Source organism: Nannobrachium achirus (genome assembly GCF_963921795.1).
Source record: "Nannobrachium achirus genome assembly, chromosome: 2".
Lineage (NCBI taxonomy): Eukaryota > Metazoa > Chordata > Actinopteri > Myctophiformes > Myctophidae > Nannobrachium > Nannobrachium achirus.
In genome coordinates, this window is record NC_137811.1 from 78,486,970 (window position 1) to 78,511,670 (window position 24,701).

A 24,701-nucleotide genomic window follows, 5' to 3' on the forward strand; every position below is an offset into this window, starting at 1 on the left:
AAGTCAGACGTTAAGCCAGGTGTTGAGCCAGAGGTGGAAAGGTTAAAGTGCATGCGGTAAGCGGAGGTTATCATGAAGCTGAGTGACAGCGAATGACGTTGTGACGTTTTGGACGTTGGACACTGAAGACAAGACATTCAGAGTCAGTCCAGACACTGAAGACAAGACATTACAGACAGAACAGACCACAGACAAACAGATCTATAAGCTGCAGGTCAAACAGGCAAAGCAATGACAGAACTCTTCAAAGAACATGAATCCAGGGTTTCCTGGTTCAGAAACGGCCATGAGACGATGAAAGGTAAAGAGCTCTCAGGCTAAGATAATGCAACGCTGTGTGGCCAATCACAGCGACCATGGGGATCACGTGACCACACCTTGAAGGCCAATCAAAGCGAGCCTGGGGACCAGGCCAGAGAAAGCTGCCAGATGCCAGGGAAGACGCGTCTGTTCCTGATCCAAAGCCCAAAATACTTTCAAGACGAAAGTCTTCAAAGTCAAAGCCCAGGTGAAAAGCAGTGGGTTCACCTTGACGGGAGGTGATGTTAGCAAAGCTGGACAGAAGAAACACACCATGCGTTTGTTAGAAAGAAGTCCTGCTGTACCTGCTGCCTCCCAGAAGGTGTTGACGCCGTCAGGCGCCAGCACGAGGAACCAGTCGTCATCTTCACACCTGTTGGGGACTGAGAGCTGCAGCGGGCCTGGAGCTGCAAGGAGTGGAAGCACTTTAACACATCGGATGCCCACGTGATCTCTGACGTTTAATTTGCTGGTGCCCATGGCAACGCGTCATTTTAGAGTAAATGTAATCCGAGTATGTCCTGTTTATTTCGCGAAAATCTTTTCTTTCAGTCAGGACCGTTTTTTATCATTTCTAAGCCACAGTGTTTGTGTTACGGCATGTAGAAGAGGCTGCCGTTTTGAGAAAAAAATGAAAAAAGGAAGAGAATCCGGAGAAAACAGCATTTTTGTGCAGCCGGTAAACAGGAAGTCAACGAGCCAAACAGCACGTCCGGGTGACGTAATTGCGCGCTGCATGTTGGGAAATGGAGTTGTTTCATCACCGCGGTAGCCAAGTGCAGTAGCTACAGTACAGTATAGTTTACTGTACAACGCGTCAAACGCGTCGTTGGGCACTCGTAAAGATCAAAGAGATTGACGCGTAGACACCACGTGGGCACCCGATGTGTTAACCACAGATCAGACACTCTGCTGTTCAGAAGCTCTTTAACCACAGATCAGACACTCTGCTGTTCAGAAGAACTTTAACCAGAGATTAAAAGAGATGTTACATCAACACCAAACCTTTGACCACAGATCAGACAGGTCTGAGCACTCTACTGTTCTCTAGACCAAACGTCCAAGCTCTTCTATTCAATCTACACTAAAGCCCCTTTTCCACTGCGAGGCGGAAACCAGAACTTTACAGAACCTGAACCTATTTTTGTGCTTCTGGTTCTGTTTCCGTAGCGCACGGCCTGGGTTCAGATTCTGGTTCTGTTTCCATAGCGCACGGCCTGGGTTCAGATTCTGGTTCTGGGAACCTTTTTTGAGGTCCTGCTCTTGATGTGTTACTAAACCTTTTTGGGACCTTCTCGGTTTGGTCTGGTTTTATGGAAACGTAAGCAGAACCTGGTCCCCGGAACTTCACATGTTCTGGAAGGTTCTGCTTCTAGTTCTGGTTCTAGTTCTGGTTCTAGTTCTGGTTCTAGCTCTGGTTCTAGTTCTGGTTCTAGTTCTGGTTACGCCTCGTAATGGAAAAGGATCTCAAACCAGAGGCGTCAATTGGGTATGGCAAGCTATGGCAGCTGCCATACCTTGGCTACAGGGGGAAATAATAAAATGTACTTTTCATCGTGCCTGTTGCTAAGTTATGGCAACATGACTGGTGTCTTGCACACGCGAGGGCGCGCGCGTGCAAGACACCAGTCATGTTGCCATACCTTAGCTTTTTCTGAACTGACGCCACTGTCTCAAACGTCTAAGCCAAAAGACATCCTTTGGAGCATTGTTGTGAGCTTGTAGATCGGATGTCTTTGGGTGAAAGTTTCCTCCTGATGAGAGAGGCTGGGGTTTAAGAAGACTGAGGCTGAGGCATTTAAACACACACACACACACACACACACACACACACACACACACACACACACACACACACACACACACACAACACACACACACACACACACACACACACACACACACACCCATACCTCCATCCAGACATCTGGAGAGCCTCTTGCTGGCAGAGCGGGTGAACCTGGGGGCGGGGCGGGCGATGAGCGAGCTGGCCTGGCGGCTCTGGACCTGCGTTCGCCCGCTGTAGCGGAACTTAGAACCCAGGACAACCCAGGAGCGACGTGAGGACGGAGGTTCTACTGTAGACACCCTGAGGAACATATTATGATGTTTATTAGAACCCAGGACCACCCAGGAGCGACGCGAGGACGGAGGTTCTACTGTAGACACCCTGAGGAACATATTATACACTTTATTAGAACTTAGAACCCAGGACCACCCAGGGCCACCCAGGACCACCCAGGAGCGACGAGAGGACGGAGGTTCTACTGTAGACACCCTGGAGAATAATATAAACACTAGAAAAGAAAATTTCTAAGAAATTTTAAGTGTGCCTGCAGCTCGCCAAGTCTGTGCAACCTTGTGAAGCGGTTGGTGTTAGCATTAGCGTTACATTTTTTAACATTAGCATTTTTTGCATAAGCTTTAACATTATGGTTCTTCATATGACACCACCCACATGTCTGTACGACAAACGGTTCACGAGAAAAAGGGTCACTTCCTGTTTGGTGAGGGGCACTTCCTGTTTGGCGAAATAGGCCCCAATTAAGGTAAAGGACTCTTAATCAAGTCATTTCACACCACCCACGCGTCTGCACGACAAACGGTTCACAAGATAAAGGGTCACTTCCTGTTTGGTGAGGGGCACTTCCTGTTCGGCGAAATAGGCCCCAATTAAGGTTAAGGACTCTTAATCTTGTCATTTGACGCAACCCGCACGTCTGTACGACAAACGGTTCACAAGATAAAGGGTCACTTCCTGTTTGGTGAGGGGCACTTCCTGTTTGGCGAAATAGGCCCCAATTAAGGTTAAGGACTCTTAATCTTGTCATTTGACGCAACCCGCACGTCTGTACGACAAACGGTTCACGAGATCAAGGGTCACTTCCTGTTTGGTGAGGGGCACTTCCTGTTTGGCAAAATAGGCCCCAATTAAGGTTAAGGACTCTTAATCTTGTCATTTGACGCAACCCGCGCGTCTGTACGACAAACGGTTCACGAGATCAAGGGTCACTTCCTGTTTGGTGAGGGGCACTTCCTGTTTGGTGAAATAGGCCCCAATTAGGGTTAAGGACTCTTAATCAAGTCATTTGATGCCATCCACGCGTCTGTACGACAAACGGTTCATGAGGTAAAGGGTCACTTCCTGTTTGGTGAGGGAAACTTCCTGTTTGGCGAAATAAGCCCCAATTAAGGTTAAGGACTCTTAATCAAGTCATATGAAACCATCCACGCATCTGTACGACAAACAGTTCATGAGATGTAGAGGCACTTCCTGTTTGGCGAAGGGCACTTCCTGTTACAGAGGGGGCGGGGCTTAATCAATTACAGCTCATCCCTATTGGCCGGAAAAAGACCAAAGTTGTGTGTGCATTTTAAAGTTTAAATTACGTTGCTAGGCAAAAGTATGGCAGAGTTATGTCGCGCCAAAGTTTCTGGGTTTTTTTTCGGAGTCCCCCATTCAAAGTCAATGGGGGTTTTTGAGCGTAGTTTTTAAGTGTGCCTGCCATGCAATGCAATGGCAAAACACTTATTGTAATCCGCCATACTTAAGTCGGTCGGTCTGTCTGTCGGTCGGTAATGTTCTTGCAAATTTCTACACGTAATAACTGCCGCACAATTTACGGCACCCACGCAATATATACATCAAAACGTGCGGCTCGGCCGGGAATAGGTTGCTATTACTTTTCTTTCCGATCCGCGTTACCATTGCGACGTAATTAGCAAAAAACAACGCCCAAAAACCCCATTCACTTAGAATGGGGAAAATTTCGGCACGTAATAACTGCCGCACGATTTACGCCACCCCCGCAATATATACATCAAAATGTGCGGCTCGGCCGGGAATGGTGTGCTATTACTTTTCTTTCCGATCCGCGTTACCATGGCAACGTAATTCGCAAAAAACTACGCTCAAAAACCCCCATTGACTTTGAATGGGGGACTCCGAAAAAAAAACAGAAACTTTGGCGCCACATAACTCTGCCATACTTTTGCCTAGCAACGTGATTTAAACTTTAAAATGCACACACAACTTTGGTCTTTTTCCAGCCAATAGGGATGAGCTGTAATTGATTAAGCCCCGCCCCCTCTATAACAGGAAGTGCCCTTTGCCAAACAGGAAGTGCCTCTACATCTCATGAACCGTTTATCGTACAGAGTTGTGGCTGGTATCATATGACTTGATTAAGAGTCCTTAACCTTAATTGACGCTTCCTTCGCCAAACAGGAAGTGCCCTTCACCAAACAGGAAGTGCCTCTATAACTCATGAACCGTTTGTCGTACAGACTCGCGGCTGGTGTCATAATTTTTTTTTCTCAAAAATTTTTTTTTCTCAAAAATTTTTTTTTCTCAAATTTTTTTTTCTCAAATTTTTTTTTCTCAAATTTTTTTTTCTCAATTCTTTTTTCTCAAAATTCTTTTTTCCTCATTTTTTTTTCTCAAAAAGTTTTTTTTCTCAATTCTTTTTTTCTCAACTTTTTTTTTCTCAAAAATTTTTTTTCTCTCAAATTTTTTTTTCTCAAAACTTTTTTTTCTCAAAAAACTTTTTTTTTCTCAAAAAACTTTTTTTCTCAAAAAACTTTTTTTTTCTCAACTTTTTTTTTCTCAAAAAACTTTTTTTTTTCTCACAAAACAATTTTTTCTCAAAAAACTGTCGTTAAAGTGCGACCCGTGATAACGGCCAAAAATGCGCCAAAACGCCACTAATTAGTCGAAATGGCTGACTTCCTGTTTGGTTTCTGATGCGAGGGCCCGGTCATCGCTGCTTGCAGCTTTAATTCATTAATCGTCCATGACCTTAATTGGGGCCTGTTTCGCCAAACAGGAAGTGCCCCTCACCAAACAGAAAGTGACCCTTTACCTCGTGAACCGTTTGTCGTACAGACGCGTGGATGGCATCAAATGACTTGATTAAGAGTCCTTAACCTTAATTGGGGCCTATTTCGCCAAACAGGAAGTGCCCCTCACCAAACAGGAAGTGACCCTTGATCTCGTGAACCATTTGGTCGTACAGATGCGCGGGTTGCGTCAAATGACAAGAATAAGAGTCCTTAACCTTAATTAGGGCCTATTTCGCCAAACAGGAAGTGCCCCTTACCAAACAGGAAGTGACCCTTTATCTCGTGAACCGTTTGTCGTGCAGACGCGCGGGTGGTGTGAAATGACTTGATTAAGAGTCCTTAACCTTAATTGGGGCCTATTTTGCCAAACAGGAAGTGCCCCTCACCAAACAGGAAGTCACCCTATATCTCATGAATTGTTTGTCGTACAGACGCGTGGGTGGCATCAAATGACTTGATTAAGAGTCCTTAACCTTAATTGGGGCCTATTTCTCCAAACAGGAAGTGCCCCTCACCAAACAGGAAGTGACCCTTTATCTCGTGATCCGTTTGTCGTACAGACATGTGGGTGGTGTCATATGAAGAACCATAATGTTAAAGCTTATGCAAAAAATGCTAATGTTAAAAAATGTAACACTAATGCTAACACCAACCGCTACACAAGGTTGCACAGACTTAGCGAGCTGCAGGCACACTTAAAATTTCTTAGAAATTTTCTTTTCTAGTTTACGAATTACGTTGCCATGGTAACGCGGATCGGAAATAAAAGTAATAGCACACCATTCCCGGCCGAGCCGCACATTTTGATGTATATATTGCGGGGGTGGCGTAAATCTTGCGGCAGTTATTACGTGCCGAAATTTCCCCCATTCTAAGTCAATGGGGTTTTTGGGCGTCGTTTTTTGCGAATTACGTCACCATGGTAACGCGGATCTGAAAGAAAAGTAATAGCAACCTATTTCCGGCCGAGCCACACGTTTTGATGTATATATTGCGGCGGTGGCGTAAATTGTGCGGCAGTTATTACGTGCAGAAATTTGCAAGAACATTACCGACCGACCGTCTGACTTAAGTATGGCGGATTACAATAAGTGTTTTGCCATTGCGTTGCATGGCAGGCACACTTAATAATGTTTATTAGAACTTAGAACCCAGGAGAATCCAGGAGGCATTAGAATTAACCAACTAATGCCTGCACACTGCAGTCTAGGTTTCTCAAACCCTCACAGACACAGCTACCAGCTGGCGGCAATTGAGTTGATTGATGGAAACCTCCAAACTCTCGTACCAAATTTCTTGTAAGCTGCAACTGTACAGTAATACCAATACTGAAAGTAGCTATTTTACTTAATAAGTAAAACTAGAAAAGAAAATTTCTAAGAAATTTTAAGTGTGCCTGCAGCTCGCTAAGTCTGTGCAACCTTGTGTAGCGGTTGGTGTTAGCATTAGCGTTATATTTTTTAACATTAGCATTTTTTGCATAAGCTTTAACATTATTGTTCTTCATATGACACCACCCACATGTCTGTACGACAAACGGTTCACGAGAAAAAGGGTCACTTCCTGTTTGGTGAGGGGCACTTCCTGTTTGGCGAAATAGGCCCCAATTAAGTTTAAGGACTCTTAATCTTGTCATTTGACGCAACCCGCGTGTCTGTATGACAAACAGTTCACGAGATCAGTCACTTCCTGTTTGGTAAGGGGCACTTCCTGTTTGGCGAAATAGGCCCCAATTAAGGTTAAGGACTCTTAATCAAGTCATTTGATGCCATCCACGCGTCTGTACGACAAACGGTTCACGAGGTAAAGGGTCACTTCCTGTTTGGTGAGGGGCACTTCCTGTTTGGCGAAATAGGCCCCAATTAAGGTCATGGACGATTAATGAATTAAAGCTGCAAGCAGCGATGACCGGGCCCTCGCAGCTCTACCCACGTCACAAGGCCAGCAGCCAATTAGAAACCAAACAGGAAGTCAGCCATTTCGACTAATTAGTGGCGTTTTGGCGCATTTTTGGCCGTTATCACGGGTCGCACTTTAACGACAGTTTTTTGAGAAAAAATTGTTTTGTGAGAAAAAAAACGTTTTTTGAGAAAAAAAACATTTTTGAGAAAAAGAAAGTTGAGAAAAAAAGAAAGTTGAGAAAAAAAGAAAGTTGAGAAAAAAAGAATTTTGAGAAAAAAAAATTGAGAAAAAAATTTTTTTTTGAGAAAAAAAAAATTTGAGAAAAAAAGATTTTTGAGAAAAAAAAAAATTTTTGAGAAAAAAACTATTTTTGAGAAAAAATAATTTGAGAAAAAAAAAATTTGAGAAAAAAAAATTTTTTGAAAAAAAAATTTTTTTGAGAAAAAAAAAAGATTTTGAGAAAAAAAATATTTTTTGAGAAAAAAAAAGTTTTTGAGAAAAAACAATTTTTTGAGAAAAAAAAGTTTTGAGAAAAAAAAAATTTTTGAGAAAAAAAAATAATTTATGACACCAGCCGCGAGTCTGTACGACAAACGGTTCATGAGTTATAGAGGCACTTCCTGTTTGGCAAAGGGCACTTCCTGTTGGCTGGAAAAAGACCAAAGTTGTGTGTGCATTTTAAAGTTTAAATCACGTTGCTAGGCAAAAGTATGGCAGAGTTATGTGGCGCCAAAGTTTCTGGGTTTTTTTCGGAGTCCCCCATTCAAAGTCAATGGGGGTTTTTGAGCGTAGTTTTTTGCGAATTACGTTGCCATGGTAACACGGATCGGAAAGAAAAGTAATAGCACACCATTCCCGGCCGAGCCGCACATTTTGATGTATATATTGCGGGGGTGGCGTAAATCGTGCGGCAGTTATTACGTGCCGAAGTTTCCCCCATTCTAAGTCAATGGGGTTTTTTGGCGTCGTTTTTTGCGAATTACGTCGCAATGGTAACGCGGATCGGAAAGAAAAGTAATAGCACCCCATTCCCGGCCGAGCCGCACGTTTTGATGTACATATTGCGGCGGTGGCGTAAATCGTGCGGCACTTATTACGTGCCGAAATTTTGTGGCGACATTATGTACTTATTTACTTAAGTATGGCGGATTACAATAAGTGTTTTGCCATTGCGTTGCGTGGCAGGCACACTTAACTATTTGTAAAATGATATACTGCTATACTGCTAGCTATACTGCTAGCTATAGCAGTGACTGAGACAACAGGAAGAAAAACAGAGCGAACATGTGATTGTGCGCAAGTGTGCATGCCATCCGATCCGCGACGGGTTGCACCGTTGTGGCCCTCATCAAGTCACCTTTCGTCCAATGCGGCCCTCACACTCACCCTCACCCTCACCCTAACCCTAACCCCAAAATGAATTTGCTACCACTGATCAAGATAGATGTGTGTGATGTTCTAAAACAGTGTTTACCTGAAGAAGATGTGATGTTCTAAAACAGTGTTTACCTGAAGAAGATGTGATGTTCTATAAAACAGTGTTTACCTGAAGAAGATGTGATGTTCTATAAAACAGTGTTTACCTGAAGAAGGTGTGATGTTCTATAAAACAGTGTTTACCTGAAGAAGATGTGATGTTCTATAAAACAGTGTTAACCTGAAGAAGATGTTCTATAAAACAGTGTTTACCTGAAGAAGATGTTCTATAAAACAGTGTTTACCTGAAGAAGATGTGATGTTCTAAAACAGTGTTTACCTGAAGAAGGTGTGGTGTTCTACTGAAACTTTCCACAGCTTCTTGGCAGCTTTGTAGTTTGGCAGTTTGAAGCCTATGGTGCTCTCATACTGCTCCTGCTGCAACCAGAAACACACACACACACACACACACACACACACACACACACACACATAAATATACTTTAGTATATGGTTGAAACACACACATAAATACACTTATAGTACATAGGGTTGGTGTCTGGAAGAAACATCTTATCTCCATGTTTTTTTATGTAAATTAACACCTACTTGATCACTACAGCATCACACAACAAGCATCATGTTGTAAATTAACACCTACTTGATCACTACAGCATCACACAACAAGCATCATGTTGTAAATTAACATCTACTTGATTACACACCAGCATCATACAACAAGCATCAACGTAGCAAACCTACAAGCTCCAAGAAAGACACGAAGCGACGGCTTTCAAGCTTGTGAAGTAATGAAGTAATACATTGAAAGAGATTACCTCTGTGAAGTAATGAAGTAAATGTAATACATTGAAAGAGATTACCTCTGTGAAGTAATGAAGTAAATGTAATACATTGAAAGAGATTACCTCTGTGAAGTAATGAAGTAAAAGTAATACATTGAAAGAGATTACATTGAAAGAGATTACATTGAAAGAGATTACATTGAGAGAGATTACATTGAAAGAGATTACCTCTGGGAAGTAATGAAGTAAATGTAATACATTGAAAGAGATTACCTCTGTGAAGTAATGAAGTAAAAGTAATACATTGAAAGAGATTACCTCTGACGCTCTGATCTTGATGAAGAAGCTGCTTCTCTTGTAAGAGATCTTCAGGACTTTGGGCCACGGGAAACGATTGATCCTCAACTTATCTTTATAGACCATCAGTCCACTGGAGCAGACTCCTAGGGTGATGTCTACTCCTTCTAGATCCTATTAAACACATTATATATAATATATACATTATAAATACATATATATACACTCTATAGACCATCAGTCCACTGGAGCAGACTCCTAGGGTGATGTCTACTCCCTCTAGATCCTATAAACATATAACCATCAGTCCACTGGAGCAGACTCCTAGGGTGATGTCTACTCCTTCTAGATCCTATAAACATATAACCATCAGTCCACTGGAGCAGACTCCTAGGGTGATGTCTACTCCCTCTAGATCCTATAAACATATAACCATCAGTCCACTGGAGCAGACTCCTAGGGTGATGTCTACTCCTTCTAGATCCTATAAACATATTATATATTATATTATAATTACATATATATACACTCTATATACCATCAGTCCACTGGAGCAGACTCCTAGGGTGATGTCTACTCATTCTAGATCCTATAAACACATAACCATCAGTCCACTGGAGCAGACTCCTAGGGTGATATCTACTCCTTCTAGATCCTATTAAACACATCATATATTATATATACACTCTATAAACCATCAGTCCACTGGAGCAGACTCCTAGCGTGATGTCTACTCCTTCTAGATCCTATTAAACACATTATATATTATATAATTACATTACATATATATACACTCTATAGACCATCAGTCCACTGGAGCAGACTCCTAGGGTGATGTCTACTCCTTCTAGATCCTATAAACACATAACCATCAGTCCACTGGAGCAGACTCCTAGGGTGATGTCTACTCCTTCTAGATCCTATTAAACACATTATATAATTACATATATACTGTATGTATATACACTCTATAGACCATCAGTCCACTGGATCCTATTAAACACATACACATTATATTTATATTTTGCACCTATAGCAGATCACCACAAGAGGGCAGGCTTCCCTTTGATTTGACTGAATCTGTTCTTGTTTTCAGGACATTATGTTTATATTAGTTAATATAGCATCAAAATCAGTTTAATGTATAGCATCAAAATCAGTTTAATGTTTTTAAACCTAAATACATCATACACATATGAAAATAGCAGATCTACAAGCTTACAACGCATCACATCGTGACGAATTGAAGCTTGTAGATCAGCTTTTTTGAAGATTGCTTGGAAAAATTTGAAATATTTTGTAAACATCTAGTATTGGGGGAGGGGTCTGTGACCTCTGACCTTGGCCTGGTGGAGGTCGACTCCATACATGGAGAGCTTCTTGGCGTTCTCCAAAAACATCAAGTCAGCCTGGGCCGGAGACATGGACCTACACACCACATAGACAATACATTATGTGCACACGCACACAGCTGGAGACATGGACCTACACACCACATAGACATTACATTATATGCACACGCACACAGCTGGAGACATGGACCTACACACCACATAGACATTACATTATATGCACACGCACACACACCACATAGACAATACATTATATGCACACGCACACACACCACATAGACAATACATTATATGCACATGCACACAGCTGGAGACATGGACCTACACACCACATAGACAATACATTATATGCACACGCACACACACACACACACACACACACACACACACACACACACACACACACACACACACACACACTCTTCAGACACATACTGACCACACATTACACACATCCAAAGTGAGTTTGAAAACATGACCAAGGCGTTATGATTGGCATAATACCTGAAACGCCATTCTTACCCCGACGATGCCCCCGATTTAGAGAGAATGAACATCTTTGAATGAATGTCTTTTTGCTGTCAAATAATAGTAAAGAACCCTGTTTTGAACACCACGTTTGTTTATTTAGCCCATGACAATATTGTGCTACTGTAGACCTTTCTGTAAAGTGACTTTGGGTACTTAGAAGATGAGCTATTGTGGAGATGATATCATCTTTTTTTTTATGTGGGTTGCGGGGCGGGCGGCTTCGTTGATTTGTATATTGTTCTGTGGGGCGGGCGGGCGGGTTACGTTCCATGCGGGCTGAGGGCGTTGCGGACTATAAAAAAAACCTGACCCGCGCATCACTAACGCCTTGCAAGGCTACAGACCAGAGATAGGTGTAGTTCCACTGCTCACCAGTAGGTGTAGGTGTGAGGGCGCAGTACCAGTGTTTACCAGTAGGTGTAGGTGTGTAAGTGCAGTACCAGGGCTCACCTGTAGGTGTAGGTGTGAGGGTGCAGTACCAGGGCTCACCTGTAGGTGTAGGTGTGAGGGTGTAGTACCAGGGCTCACCTGTAGGTGTAGGTGTGAGGGTGTAGTACCAGGGCTCACCTGTAGGTGCGGTGCAGCTCCATCACCTTGTCCTCCAGCTCTCTGCTCTGTCCGGGGGCCAGGTGGAGCTGGCTGACGTAGTCTTCAGGGTGCAGCAGAGGGTCGTACTCCCCCAGCTCAGACTGGGCGGTGTAAGAACCCAGCAGGGACAGGGTGACGAAGGAGCAGGGAAGAACACCGCTAAGGATGTCCTTCCTCAGCTGGAGACACAGCAGGTACCTGGAGGTAGCACCACACTGTTAACACTGCCCTCTAGTGGACAGGAGGTACCTGGAGGTAACACCACACTGTTAACACTGCCCTCTAGTGGAGAGGAGGTACCTGGAGGTAGCACCACACTGTTAACACTGCCCTCTAGTGGAGAGGAGGTACCTGGAGGTAGCACCACACTGTTAACACTGCCCTCTAGTGGAGAGGAGGTACCTGGAGGTAGCACCACACTGTTAACACTGCCCTCTAGTGGAGAGGAGGTACCTGGAGGTAGCACCACACTGTTAACACTGCCCTCTACTGGAGAGGAGGGACCTGGAGGTAGCACCACACTGTTAACACTGCCCTCTAGTGGAGAGGAGGTACCTGGAGGTAGCACCACACTGTTAACACTGCCCTCTAGTGGAGAGGAGGTACCTGGAGGTAGCACCACACTGTTAACACTGCCCTCTAGTGGAGAGGAGGTACCTGGAGGTAGCACCACACTGTTAACACTGCCCTCTAGTGGACAGGTAACACCACACTGTTAACACTGCCCTCTAGTGGAGAGGAGACACAGCAGGTACCTGGAGGTAGAAATACAAAACACTGATGCTGACCTTCAAAGCAGCCAAAGGTACGGCACCTCCATACCTCCAAAACCTGATCAACCCCTACACCCCCTCCTGCTCACTCAGATCAGCCAACACAGGGATGCTGACAGAACCCTCACTAAAAGCCAGAGACGAAAATCCACTCGTCCGAGACAGTTTGCCCTCCTGGCCCCCAAACTGTGGAATAAACTCCCTGTCGCACTTAGAACAACGGACTCACTCGCTAGCTTTCGCCGTGGACTGAAGACTCACCATTTCAGACTCCACCTAAACCCTTAGCACTAATGAAACACTCAATGACCATACATGAAGCTAGTTTGCATTTGTTTTTAGGTTTTTAGAATCCTTTTTTTCTTTACTGATTATATTGTTTTTTCTAGATAGATATTCATTTGCATTTGTTATATTGCTGTTGATGTACTGACATATTATCTTGTTTATTATTGTGATGTTTTATCTGCTTATTGTAAGTCGCTTTGGATTAAAAGCGTCTGCTAAATGCCTAAACTGTAAACTGTAAACTAGAGGACAGGAGGTATAACACCACACTGTTAACACAATTATTGCAATCAATTAATCTCTTTTGAAGGTCCAAGATGCCATGGTCTCCATAGACCTCCATGTAATTCATAGTGCACGGATCATGCATGCCCATGCCTAGATGATGCACCATATGTGTGCACGCTGTTCACAGCTTTCAAACAAAAGAATCCGCTTGGAAATCCATTCAGGCATTCATGAGATAGAAGCCATTATGTTTTCTTCAAATGTAAACAAGCATGGCTGCCATGTTTGAAAGATGTGGTTGGTATGGGGGTTAAACATAAAATTTTCGCGATTGCGATCATGCCTAGGTCCAAAAATTTTTTTGAAAAAAAAAGAAATGGCTGCCAACTCGGGAAACTCGGGCCCTGGCAATGGTAATAACTCAGGATACTCGGGAGGGGGCAGCAAAAGAGTTAAAGGGTTATGAGCGTGGTTAGGGGCGTGGTCAGATACCTGGTGAGGTCTTCAGTCAGCTGGGCGGGGTCCGGAGGATAGAACTTAACGTTGAAGGTGAACTGGTAGGAGGAGCCTAACTGGTGGGAGGAGCCTGGAACCTGCTTCCTCAACTCCTTAGATGGATCGATCCATGTCTGATACGCACACACACACACACACACACACACACACACACACACACACACACACACACACACACACACACACACACACACACCTTTAACACACAAACTTCAACTTCAAGAGGCTTCAATCTGCAGACCTCACATCTAGTTTACAGACATTACAGAGGCTTCAATCTGCAGGCCTCACAACTAGTTTATGGACATTACAGAGGCTTCAATCTGCAGGCCTCACAACTAGTTTATGGACATTACAGAGGCTTCAATCTGCAGGCCTCACAACTAGTTTATGGACATTACAGAGGCTTCAATCTGCAGGCCTCACAACTAGTTCATGGACATTACAGAGGCTTCAATCTGCAGGCCTCACAACTAGTTTATGGACATTACAGAGGCTTCAATCTGCAGGCCTCACAACTAGTTTATGGACATTACAGAGGCTTCAATCTGCAGGCCTCTCACACACCTGGGAAACCCAACAGCATTTTATGATACAGATCATGGGTACAAGAAGCATCTCCTCCTCCATATATGGCCACTGCCAATCATCACAGACACTGAACAGAATCTAACCAATGCCTTTTATCAGCTCTTGGCTTGTTGGTCATTCCAGCAATTGGATAGTTACCTTGCCAGTAGGAGTTAGTTAGTTTGGTAGTTAGTTAGTTTGGTAGTTAGTTAGTTAGGTAGGTAGGTAGGTAGGTAGGTAGGTAGGTAGGTAGGTAGGTAGGTAGGTAGGTAGGTAGGTAGGTGGGTAGGGCGTTGGGTAGTTAGTTAGGTAGGTAGGTAGGTAGGTAGGTAGGTAGGTAGGTAGGTAGGTAGGTAGGGAGTTGGGTAGTTAGTTAGGTAGGTAGGTAGGTAGGTAGGTAGGTAGGTAGGTAGGTGGGTAGGGAGTTGGGTAGTTAGTTAGGTAGGTAGGTAGGTAGGTAGGTAGGTAGGTAGGTGGGTAGGGAGTTGGGTAGTTAGTTAGGTAGGTAGGTAGGTAGGTAGGTAGGTAGGTGGGTAGGGAGTTGGGTAGTTAGTTAGGTAGGTAGGTAGGTAGGTAGGTAGGTAGGTAGGTGGGTAGGGAGTTGGGTAGTTAGTTAGGTAGGTAGGTAGGTAGGTAGGTAGGTAGGTAGGTAGGTAGTTTGGTAGTTAGGTAGGTAGGTAGGTAGGTAGGTAGGTAGGTAGGTAGGTAGGTAGGTAGTTGGGTAGTTAGTTAGGTAGGGAGTTGGGTAGGTAGTTGGGTAGTTACCTTGCCAGTAGGAGTTTCCCAGTGAGCCAGAGCAAAGTAATCTTTCTCCATCAAGTTGAGATGATCACACACCTTAGTGACCAGCTCCTGAGCTTTGGCATGTTTCTGAAATATAAATATCATAAACATACATTTAATATAGAGAACGAGAGAAAGAGAGAGAGAGAGAGAGAGAGAGAGAGAGAGAGAGAGAGAGAGAGAGAGAGAGAGAGAGAGAGATCAGTGTTTTTATCATACACTGATCATGTCCTGGCAGACTATGGGATCTGTAGTGGTGCTTACAGTTCCATATCCTGACTGGACAGCTATGGTCTCCAGTTGAAAGAAGACTTTAAACCAGAGTAGGGTATGTGTGGGTACCCCCGGGTACTGTCTCTGCTTTAAACCAGAGTAGGGTATGTGTGGGTACCCCCGGGTAGCAGCTCTGCTTTAAACCAGAGTAGGGTATGTGTGGGTACCCCCGGGTAGCAGCTCTGCTTTAAACCAGAGTAGGGTATGTGCGGGTACCCCCGGGTAGCAGCTCTGCTTTAAACCAGAGTAGGGTATGTGTGGGTACCCCCGGGTAGCGACTCTGCTTTATACCAGAGTAGGGTATGTGCGGGTACCCCCGGGTAGCAGCTCTGCTTTAGACCAGAGTAGGGTATGTGCGGGTACCCCCGGGTAGCGTCTCTGCTTTATACCAGAGTAGGGTATGTGCGGGTACCCCCGGGTAGCAGCTCTGCTTTATACCAGAGTAGGGTATGTGCGGGTACCCCCGGGTACCGACTCTGCTTTAAACCAGAGTAGGGTATGTGCGGGTACCCCCGGGCCCGGGTAGCAGCTCTGCTTTAGACCAGAGTAGGGTATGTGCGGGTACCCCCGGGTAGCGTCTCTGCTTTATACCAGAGTAGGGTATGTGCGGGTACCCCCGGGTAGCAGCTCTGCTTTAGACCAGAGTAGGGTATGTGCGGGTACCCCCGGGTAGCGTCTCTGCTTTATACCAGAGTAGGGTATGTGCAGGTACCCCCGGGGTACTGACTCTGCTTTATACCAGAGTAGGGTATGTGTGGGTACCCCCGGGTAGCGTCTCTGCTTTAAACCAGAGTAGGGTATGTGTGGGTACCCCCGGGTAACGGCTCTGCTTTAAACCAGTCATAGCTCCTTTCAGAACCTCTCATTCCGCTGCTCTGCAGCTCTGAGATGAGCTTCCTCCCCGTCGTACAGCAGAATCGTCTTGCTGGGTGGAAGATCCGCCGTTAGCCATCACTTCTTACCTTTGGTGAACATTCTATCCAAAAACTGAAGGTTTTCTGCTGAGGGGAAATCTCGCTTTTGCGAACGCCCATCATTTCGACCGGAGGGTTAGCGACTCACTCCACGGAGGTTAAGGTTAGGGTGAGGGTTAGAGTCGGGTGTCGAAAAGATGAGATGTTTTACTTCTTTAATGTGGAAGAAAAATCAAAGCAATGGGTTGAAATAAAGAGTTTATATCGCTCATTTTGTCAGGAGCCCGGAAGTTAGTCAATGGGAAAAACACAGAACTGGCTGACAAAATGAGCGATATAAACTCTTTATTTCAACACCTTGCCTTCCACATTAAAGAAGTAAAACGATTATAGATCAGCAGAAAACCTTCACTTTTTGGATAGAATGTTCACCAAAGGTAAGAAGTGATCGCTAACGGTGGATCTTCCACCCAGCAAGACGATTCTGCTGTACGACGGGGAGGAAGCTCATCTCAAAGCTGCAGAGCAGCGGAGGGAGAGGTTCTGACAGGAGCTAAACTAGTCAGAGAAAACTAAGTATTTATGAATAGAAGAGGAAAGTGAAAACTAAGTATTTATGAATAGAAGAGAAGAGAAAACTAAGTATTTATGAATAGAAGAGAAGAGAAAACTAAGTATTTATGAATAGAAGAGAGAAGTGAAAACTAAGTATTTATGAATAGAAGAGAGAAGTGAAAACTAAGTATTTATGAATAGAAGAGAGAAGTGAAAACTAAGTATTTATGAATAGAAGAGAGAAGTGAAAACTAAGTATTTATGAATAGAAGAGAGAAGTGAAAACTAAGTATTTATGAATAGAAGAGAGAAGTGAAAACTAAGTATTTATGAATAGAAGAGAGAAGTGAAAACTAAGTATTTATGAATAGAAGAGAGAAGTGAAAACTAAGTATTTATGAATAGAAGAGAGAAGTGAAAACTAGAAAAGAAAACTTCTAAGAAATTTTAAGTGTGCCTGCAGCTCGCTAAGTCTGTGCAACCTTGTGTAGCGGTTGGTGTTAGCATTAGCGTTACATTTTTTAACATTAGCATTTTTTGCATAAGCTTTAACATTATGGTTTTTCATATGACACCACCCACATGTCTGTACGACAAACAGATCACGAGATAAAGGGTCACTTCCTGTTTGGTGAGGGGCACTTCCTGTTTGGCGAAATAGGCCCCAATTAAGGTTAATGACTCTTAATCAAGTCATTTGATGACACCCACACGTCTGTACGACAAACAATTCATGAGATATAGGGTGACTTCCTGTTTGGTGAGGGGCACTTCCTGTTTGGCAAAATAGGCCCCAATTAAGGTTAAGGAATCTTAATCAAGTCATTTCACACCACCCGCGCGTCTGCACGACAAACGGTTCACGAGATAAAGGGTCACTTCCTGTTTGGTAAGGGGCACTTCCTGTTTGGCGAAATAGGCCCTAATTAAGGTTAAGGACTCTTATTCTTGTCATTTGACGCAACCCGCGCATCTGTACGACAAATGGTTCACGAGATCAAGGGTCACTTCCTGTTTGGTGAGGGGCACTTCCTGTTTGGCGAAATAGGCCCCAATTAAGGTTAAGGACTCTTAATCAAGTCATTTGATGCCATCTACGCGTCTGTACGACAAACGGTTCACGAGGTAAAGGGTCACTTCCTGTTTGGTGAGGGGCACTTCCTGTTTGGCGAAATAGGCCCCAATTAAGGTCATGGACGATTAATGAATTAAAGCTGCAAGCAGCGATGACCGGGCCCTCGCAGCTCTACCCACGTCACAAGGCCAGCAGCCAATCAGAAACCAAACAGGAAGTCAACCATTTCGACTAATTAGTGGCGTTTTGGCAAATTGTTGGCCGTTATCACGGGTCGCACTTTAACGACAGTTTTTTGAGAAAAAATTGTTTTGTGAGAAAAAATTGTTTTGTGAGAAAAAAAAAAGTTTTTTGAAAAAAAAAAAGTTTTTTGAGAAAAAAAAATTGAGAAAAAAAAATTTGAGAAAAAAAATTTTTTTTGAGAAAAAAAAACAATTTTGAGAAAAAAAAAATTTGAGAAAAAAAGAATTTAGAGAAAAAAAAAATTTGAGAAAAAATTTTTTTTTGAGAAAAAAAAAATGTATGACACCAGCCGCGAGTCTGTACGACAAACGGTTCATGAGTTAAAGAGGCACTTCCTGTTTGGTGAAGGGCACTTCCTGTTTGGCGAAGGAAGCGTCAATTAAGGTTAAGGACTCTTAATCAAGTCATATGATACCAGCCACAACTCTGTACGATAAACGGTTCATGAGATGTAGAGGCACTTCCTGTTTGGCAAAGGGCACTTCCTGTTATAGAGGGGGCGGGGCTTAATCAATTACAGCTCATCCCTATTGGCTGGAAAAAGACCAAAGTTGTGTGTGCATTTTAAAGTTTAAATCACGTTGCTAGGCAAAAGTATGGCAGAGTTATGTGGCGCCAAAGTTTCTGGGTTTTTTTCGGAGTCCCCCATTCAAAGTCAATGGGGGTTTTTGAGCGTAGTTTTTTGCGAATTACGTTGCCATGGTAACGCGGATCGGAAAGAAAAGTAATAGCACACCATTCCCGGCCGAGCCGCACATTTTGATGTCTATATTGCGGGGGTGGCGTAAATCGTGCGGCAGTTATTACGTGCCGAAATTTTCCCCATTCTAAGTGAATGGGGTTTTTGGGCGTCGTTTTTTGCTAATTACGTCGCAATGGTAACGCGGATCGGAAAGAAAAGTAATAGCACCCCATTCCCGGCCGAGCCGCACGTTTTGATGTATATATTGCGGCGGTGGCGTAAATCGTTCGGCAGTTATTACGTGCCGAAATTTGCAAGAACATGACCGACTTACCGACTTAAGTATGGCGGATTACAATAAGTGTTTTGCCATTGCATTGCATGGCAGGCACACTTAATAAGTGTTTTGCCATTGCGTTGCATGGCAGGCACACTTAATTAAGTATGGCGGATTACAATAAGTGTTTTGCCATTGCGTTGCATGGCAGGCACACTTAACTAAGTATTTATGAATAGAAGAGAGAAGTGAAAACTAAGTATTTATGAATAGAAGAGAGAAGTGAAAACTAAGTATTTATGAATAGAAGAGAGAAGTGAAAACTAAGTATTTATGAATAGAAGAGAGAAGTGAAAACTAAGTATTCATGAATAGAAGAGAAAAGGGGAGGGGCCTTACGTCCAGCTCACAGTCAAAGTGAGTATCGTCCAATAGGACGACCTGACACTGCATGGTCTTCTGACGCTTGGACAGTTTACTGTCCTCTGTCTTCTTGTCCTCCTTAGTCTTCTCCTTCTTCCCTTCTTTCTTCACCTCCTTCTTCACCTCCTTCTTCACCTCCTTCTTCCCCTCCTTATTCTCCTGATTCTTCACCTCCTTCAGTGGTGGAAAAGGTACAAGCATTGCGACACATTGTGAGCTTGTAGATCGTATATTTTCAAACGGCTGATGGCTACATGGGATGCCTAACACGTCTGTGAACGTGATATCCATTCCCCCATTATCACATTAACAGACATGTTAACTGGTTACCATGGTAACCAGTTAACATGGTAAATATAAACTTCTACCTTTTTCTTTCAAATGAAAATGTAAAACGGGTCAAAATGACCCGAACAGAACTTAAGGGTTAACTGGTTACCATGGTAACCGACAGCCCCTGCACTCCCACTGCGGGAGTGCAGGGGCAAATGTTTCACATTAAGTTAATCATCTGGGGGGTCCCCAGATGAAGATTAACTTAATGTGAAACATTAAGTTAATCTTCATCTGGGGACCCCCCAGATGATTCACTTAACACATTCCCCGCCATTTTAACATACCTTCGTACTCTACGGTGCCTCTGGTCTCCATAGACTTCCATGTAATTCATAGTGCACGGATCATGCACACCCATGCCTAGATTTTGCACCACGTGTGTCCACATTGCTCACAGCTTTCAAACAAAAAAATCCGAATGGAAATCCGTTCAGGCATTCATGAGATACAAGCCATTATGTTTTCCTAAAATGTAAACAAAGATGGCTGCCATGTTTGATAGATGGGGTTGCTATGGGGGTTAAACATGCAATTTCGCGATTTCTATCATGCCTACTACATTTTTTGGGGTCAGAATTTTTTTTTGAAAAAAAGAATTTTTTGATTTTTTTTTTTTTTTTTTTCAACATGGCGGAAATTCTCGGGACTATCGGGCCTGGCAGGGAAAGACATTGAAATAATCTCGGGACTATCGGGCCTGGCATGCAATGAGTTAATGTGAAACATTAAGTTAATCATCTGGGGGGCATCATAGTCGCCTGGGCGGTGGAAGGCTTTACACCGCGGTGTAGTCTTTTCGAGTCTTTTTGAGTCATGAAACTACAACGTTACATCATTCCTCACGGTGGAGAGCTTTCCACCGCAAGTCCCAACACATCTCTCTGTTTTTACTATCAGACAGACAGGCTCTACACCCCGTTCACTGATTGGTCGATCTAGACCAGTCAGTCACGGTGTACAGGACTCCACCGTGAGTGACTATGATGTCCTGCACTTATTTTCTGACTTGAGGTGGAAAGCTTTCCACCTCAAATTTGCGGTGGATAGCTCTCCACCGTACACTCTGATACGGGCTTTACTTTCCATCACTGCTCACCTCCTTCTTGGACTCCTCCCCCTGGTCCTCCCCTGTAGGCTCCGCCTCCTCCTGTACCTCCTCCTGGTTCTGATTGGTCGCCTCCTGCTGCGCTTCCTGGTGATTGGTCGCCTCCTGCTGCTCCCTGGGCTCCTCTGGAGCGGACTGGAGGGAGACAGACAGACAGACAGACAGACAGACAGACAGGCAGACAGACAGACAGACAGACAGACAGACAGACAGACAGACAGACAGGCAGGCAGGCAGGCAGGCAGGCAGGCAGGCAGGCAGACAGACAGACAGACAGACAGACAGACAGACAGGCAGACAGACAGACAGACAGGCAGGCAGGCAGGCAGGCAGGCAGGCAGGCAGGCAGGCAGGCAGGCAGGCAGGCAGGCAGGCAGGCAGACAGACAGACAGGCAGGCAGGCAGGCAGGCAGGCAGGCAGGCAGGCAGACAGACAGACAGACAGACAGACAGACAGACAGACAGACATGCTTTAGTTCAGTGTTGTTCAACCAGTATGCCGTGGACCTTTGGTGTCCCTTTGACATTGAAAAACGTTTTTAATACCTCAAGAAAGAAAAGAAAAAAGACCATTCTAAAACGGCTAGTTCCATTCCTTGATTCTGATTGGCAGGTTGCTGTGGTATATGAGACTATAACCCACACCTTGAATCAGTTTATATCAAACCCAGGTGTGTTATTTCTTTCCACAGTGCACCAATTATCTGCACCTGTGTTGTTTCTACAGCCTGGCTGGGAACTACTTTCTTGTAGCTGGGAACTACTTTCTTGCAGAGCAGCAGACCTTATAGTGAATTATTAGTGAAACAGAACAGTTTTAATGATTTTTCATGTTGCCATATTGTAACCGTTTTAGAAAAGCAATAAGCCACGCGAGGCTTGTGGTTAGCTGTATTTTACACCGGCTGAGAGGTGTAGGGAGACACAAGGCTGAGAGGTGTAGGGAGACACGAGGCTGAGAGGTGTAGGGAGACATGAGGCTGAGAGGTGTAGGGAGACACGAGGCTGAGAGGTGTAGGGAGACACGAGGCTGAGAGGTGTAGGGAGACACGAGGCTGAGAGGTGTAGGGAGACACGAGGCTGAGAGGTGTAGGGAGACACGAGGCTGAGAGGTGTAGGGAGACACGAGGCTGAGAGGTGTATGGAGACACGAGGCTGAGAGGTGTAGGGAGACACAAGGCTGAGAGGTGTAGGGAGACACGAGGCTGAGAGGTGTAGGGAGACACGAGGCTGAGAGGTGTAGGGAGACACGAGGCTGAGAGGTGTAGGGAGACACGAGGCTGAGAGGTGTAGGGAGACACGAGGCTGAGAGGTGTAGGGAGACACGAGGCTGAGAGGTGTAGGGAGACACGAGGCTGAGAGGTGTAGGGAGACACGAGGCTGAGAGGTGTAGGGAGACACGAGGCTGAGAGGTGTAGGGAGACACGAGGCTGAGAGGTGTAGGGAGACACGAGGCTGAGAGGTGTAGGGAGACACGAGGCTGAGAGGTGTAGGGAGACACGAGGGTAGGGAGACACGAGGCTGAGAGGTGTAGGGAGACATGAGGCTGAGAGGTGTAGGGAGACACGAGGGTAGGGAGACACGAGGCTGAGAGGTGTAGGGAGACACGAGGGTAGGGAGACACGAGGCTGAGAGGTGTAGGGAGACACGAGGCTGAGAGGTGTAGGGAGACACGAGGCGCATACCAGGAAACCACTCGCCTCTTGTGGCTTATTGCTTCATTACTGCATCAAATGTAATCAACAAACAATATAAAAACTGATAAAACATTGGCCAAATTGTAAAATAATATATAAGAAAGAGGCAAACATTTTGAGAATAGCCACACACACTGTATATCTAGGTGTGCCCTGGGATCTTTGGGCGATGAAAACCCCAGCTGCTCTGCCATGCTGGGAGAGTGTGCACAGTTTCACACTGGAGATTAGCTTTGAACAGACGGACGGACGGACGGACGGACGGACGATCAGACGGGGGCAAAAACATAGTGTGGGCCTGGCAGAGACAGAACTACTAATAATAAACATAGTGTGGGCCTGGCAGAGACAGAACTACTAATAATAAACATAGTGTGGGCCTGGCAGAGACAGAACTACTAATAATAAAACATAGTGTGGGCCTGGCAGAGACAGAACTACTAATAATAAACATAGTGTGGGCCTGGCAGAGACAGAACTACTAATAATAAAACATAGTGTGGGCCTGGCAGAGACAGAACTACTAATAATAAAACATAGTGTGGGCCTGGCAGAGACAGAACTACTAATAATAAAACATAGTGTGGGCCTGGCAGAGACAGAACTACTAATAATAATAATAATACCAGTAAGACGCCTAAGGGTGAAAACAGGACAGAATTTGCACAGGACGGAATTAATTTGCAAGTGTGATTGGAGGTGCTTAAGTCTGACATCATAGATGTCTTATGTTATAGACCACATGACTCACACAATATGTCCATATATGGGCATGCCAAGCTATGGGCTTAATATTGATGATACAAGGGACAATGATGGAATTAATTTGCAAGTGTGACACACTGGTTAGGCTGACGCTATATATATATATATACATATATATATATATATATATATATATATATATATATATATATATATATATATATATATATCGCTATATATATATCGCTATATATATATATATATATATATATATATATATATATGTGTGTGACCACTCACAGAGTTTTCAGACAAACTCGGCAGTAATGGATTTCTACAATAGAACAAAATGCATTCGATTTTATTTTTTTGTCTTTTTCGTTTCTAGGCATAATAAAACAGTTTGAATGTTGATGAGGGTTTTAATAACAACAGATAGGCGTTTTACATTCATACAGTCATCGTTTCATAGTCTTAAACATGGCTCTGTTTTAAGACATTTTCCGTAGTTATTTGGGGGTGGAACATTCCTCCGCATATTTACATAGAGTGCTTGCGATTGGTCTCGCCCATTGTTCTCCGGTGGTTCTCCCCACTGGCCGAGCACCGCCCATAAGCACATGTGTTTCTAAACAGTAAACACAACAGATTCAATGTATCTTTCTTATAATGGCTAGTTTGCAACTCACTTTATATCAGCACGCTAGCTTAAAGCTTTTAATGTACAGGACAGCCAGTAAACGGAGGCGAAAATCAGGCGATGCGCTGATTACAGCGCTCCCCGACGTAAAATAAAACAGTGACACAGGAGAATCAGTGGAATGTGTGTGAATGTACCAGGAATACAACAGGACGCCTTGCCTAAATCATAGCGGCGGTGACTCGATCTGCAAGTTTTAGCGTGGTGAAAAGAGCTGATCTACAAGCTCACAACGCGTCGCGAATGCAACGTGTTGTATAGATCAACTAGTTTCAGAATGCAACATGTCGTACGGCGAAGTTAAAGTCCGGCTTCACTGAGTTGTAGAGGAGTCGCTTGTTTGCGAGGAGGGACGTTTCTTTCTTTCTTTCTCTTTATCTTTCTCTCCCCCCCTCCCCCTCTCTCTTTCTTTGTCATGGCTTGGTGGGTTTAAGCTCAAAGGATCCGGGGTTCAATTGGTTTAAAATCAACGCCAGATTAACGTTATTCTTATTATTGCATGCATTATATGACCACTCTCTGTGACT

At 44.2% G+C, this 24,701-nt stretch overlaps 1 protein-coding gene across 1 annotated transcript; it reads right to left on the reverse strand.

Moving 5' to 3' along the window:
- Positions 1-143: 143 nt before the first annotated feature.
- LOC308300705 (protein 4.1-like) lies at positions 144-22,963 on the reverse strand (the record flags this gene model as incomplete). The annotated part of the gene is made up of 14 exons (XM_080744591.1): positions 144-155; positions 529-707; positions 2,214-2,389; positions 8,801-8,898; positions 9,582-9,734; positions 10,901-10,988; positions 12,011-12,229; positions 13,813-13,949; positions 15,172-15,276; positions 19,608-19,805; positions 21,064-21,207; positions 21,975-22,077; positions 22,222-22,277; positions 22,922-22,963. 14 exons carry the CDS (start codon positions 22,961-22,963, stop codon positions 144-146), a joined length of 1,710 nt encoding a protein of 569 aa, XP_080600717.1.
- Between the last annotated feature and the right edge of the window lie 1,738 nt (positions 22,964-24,701).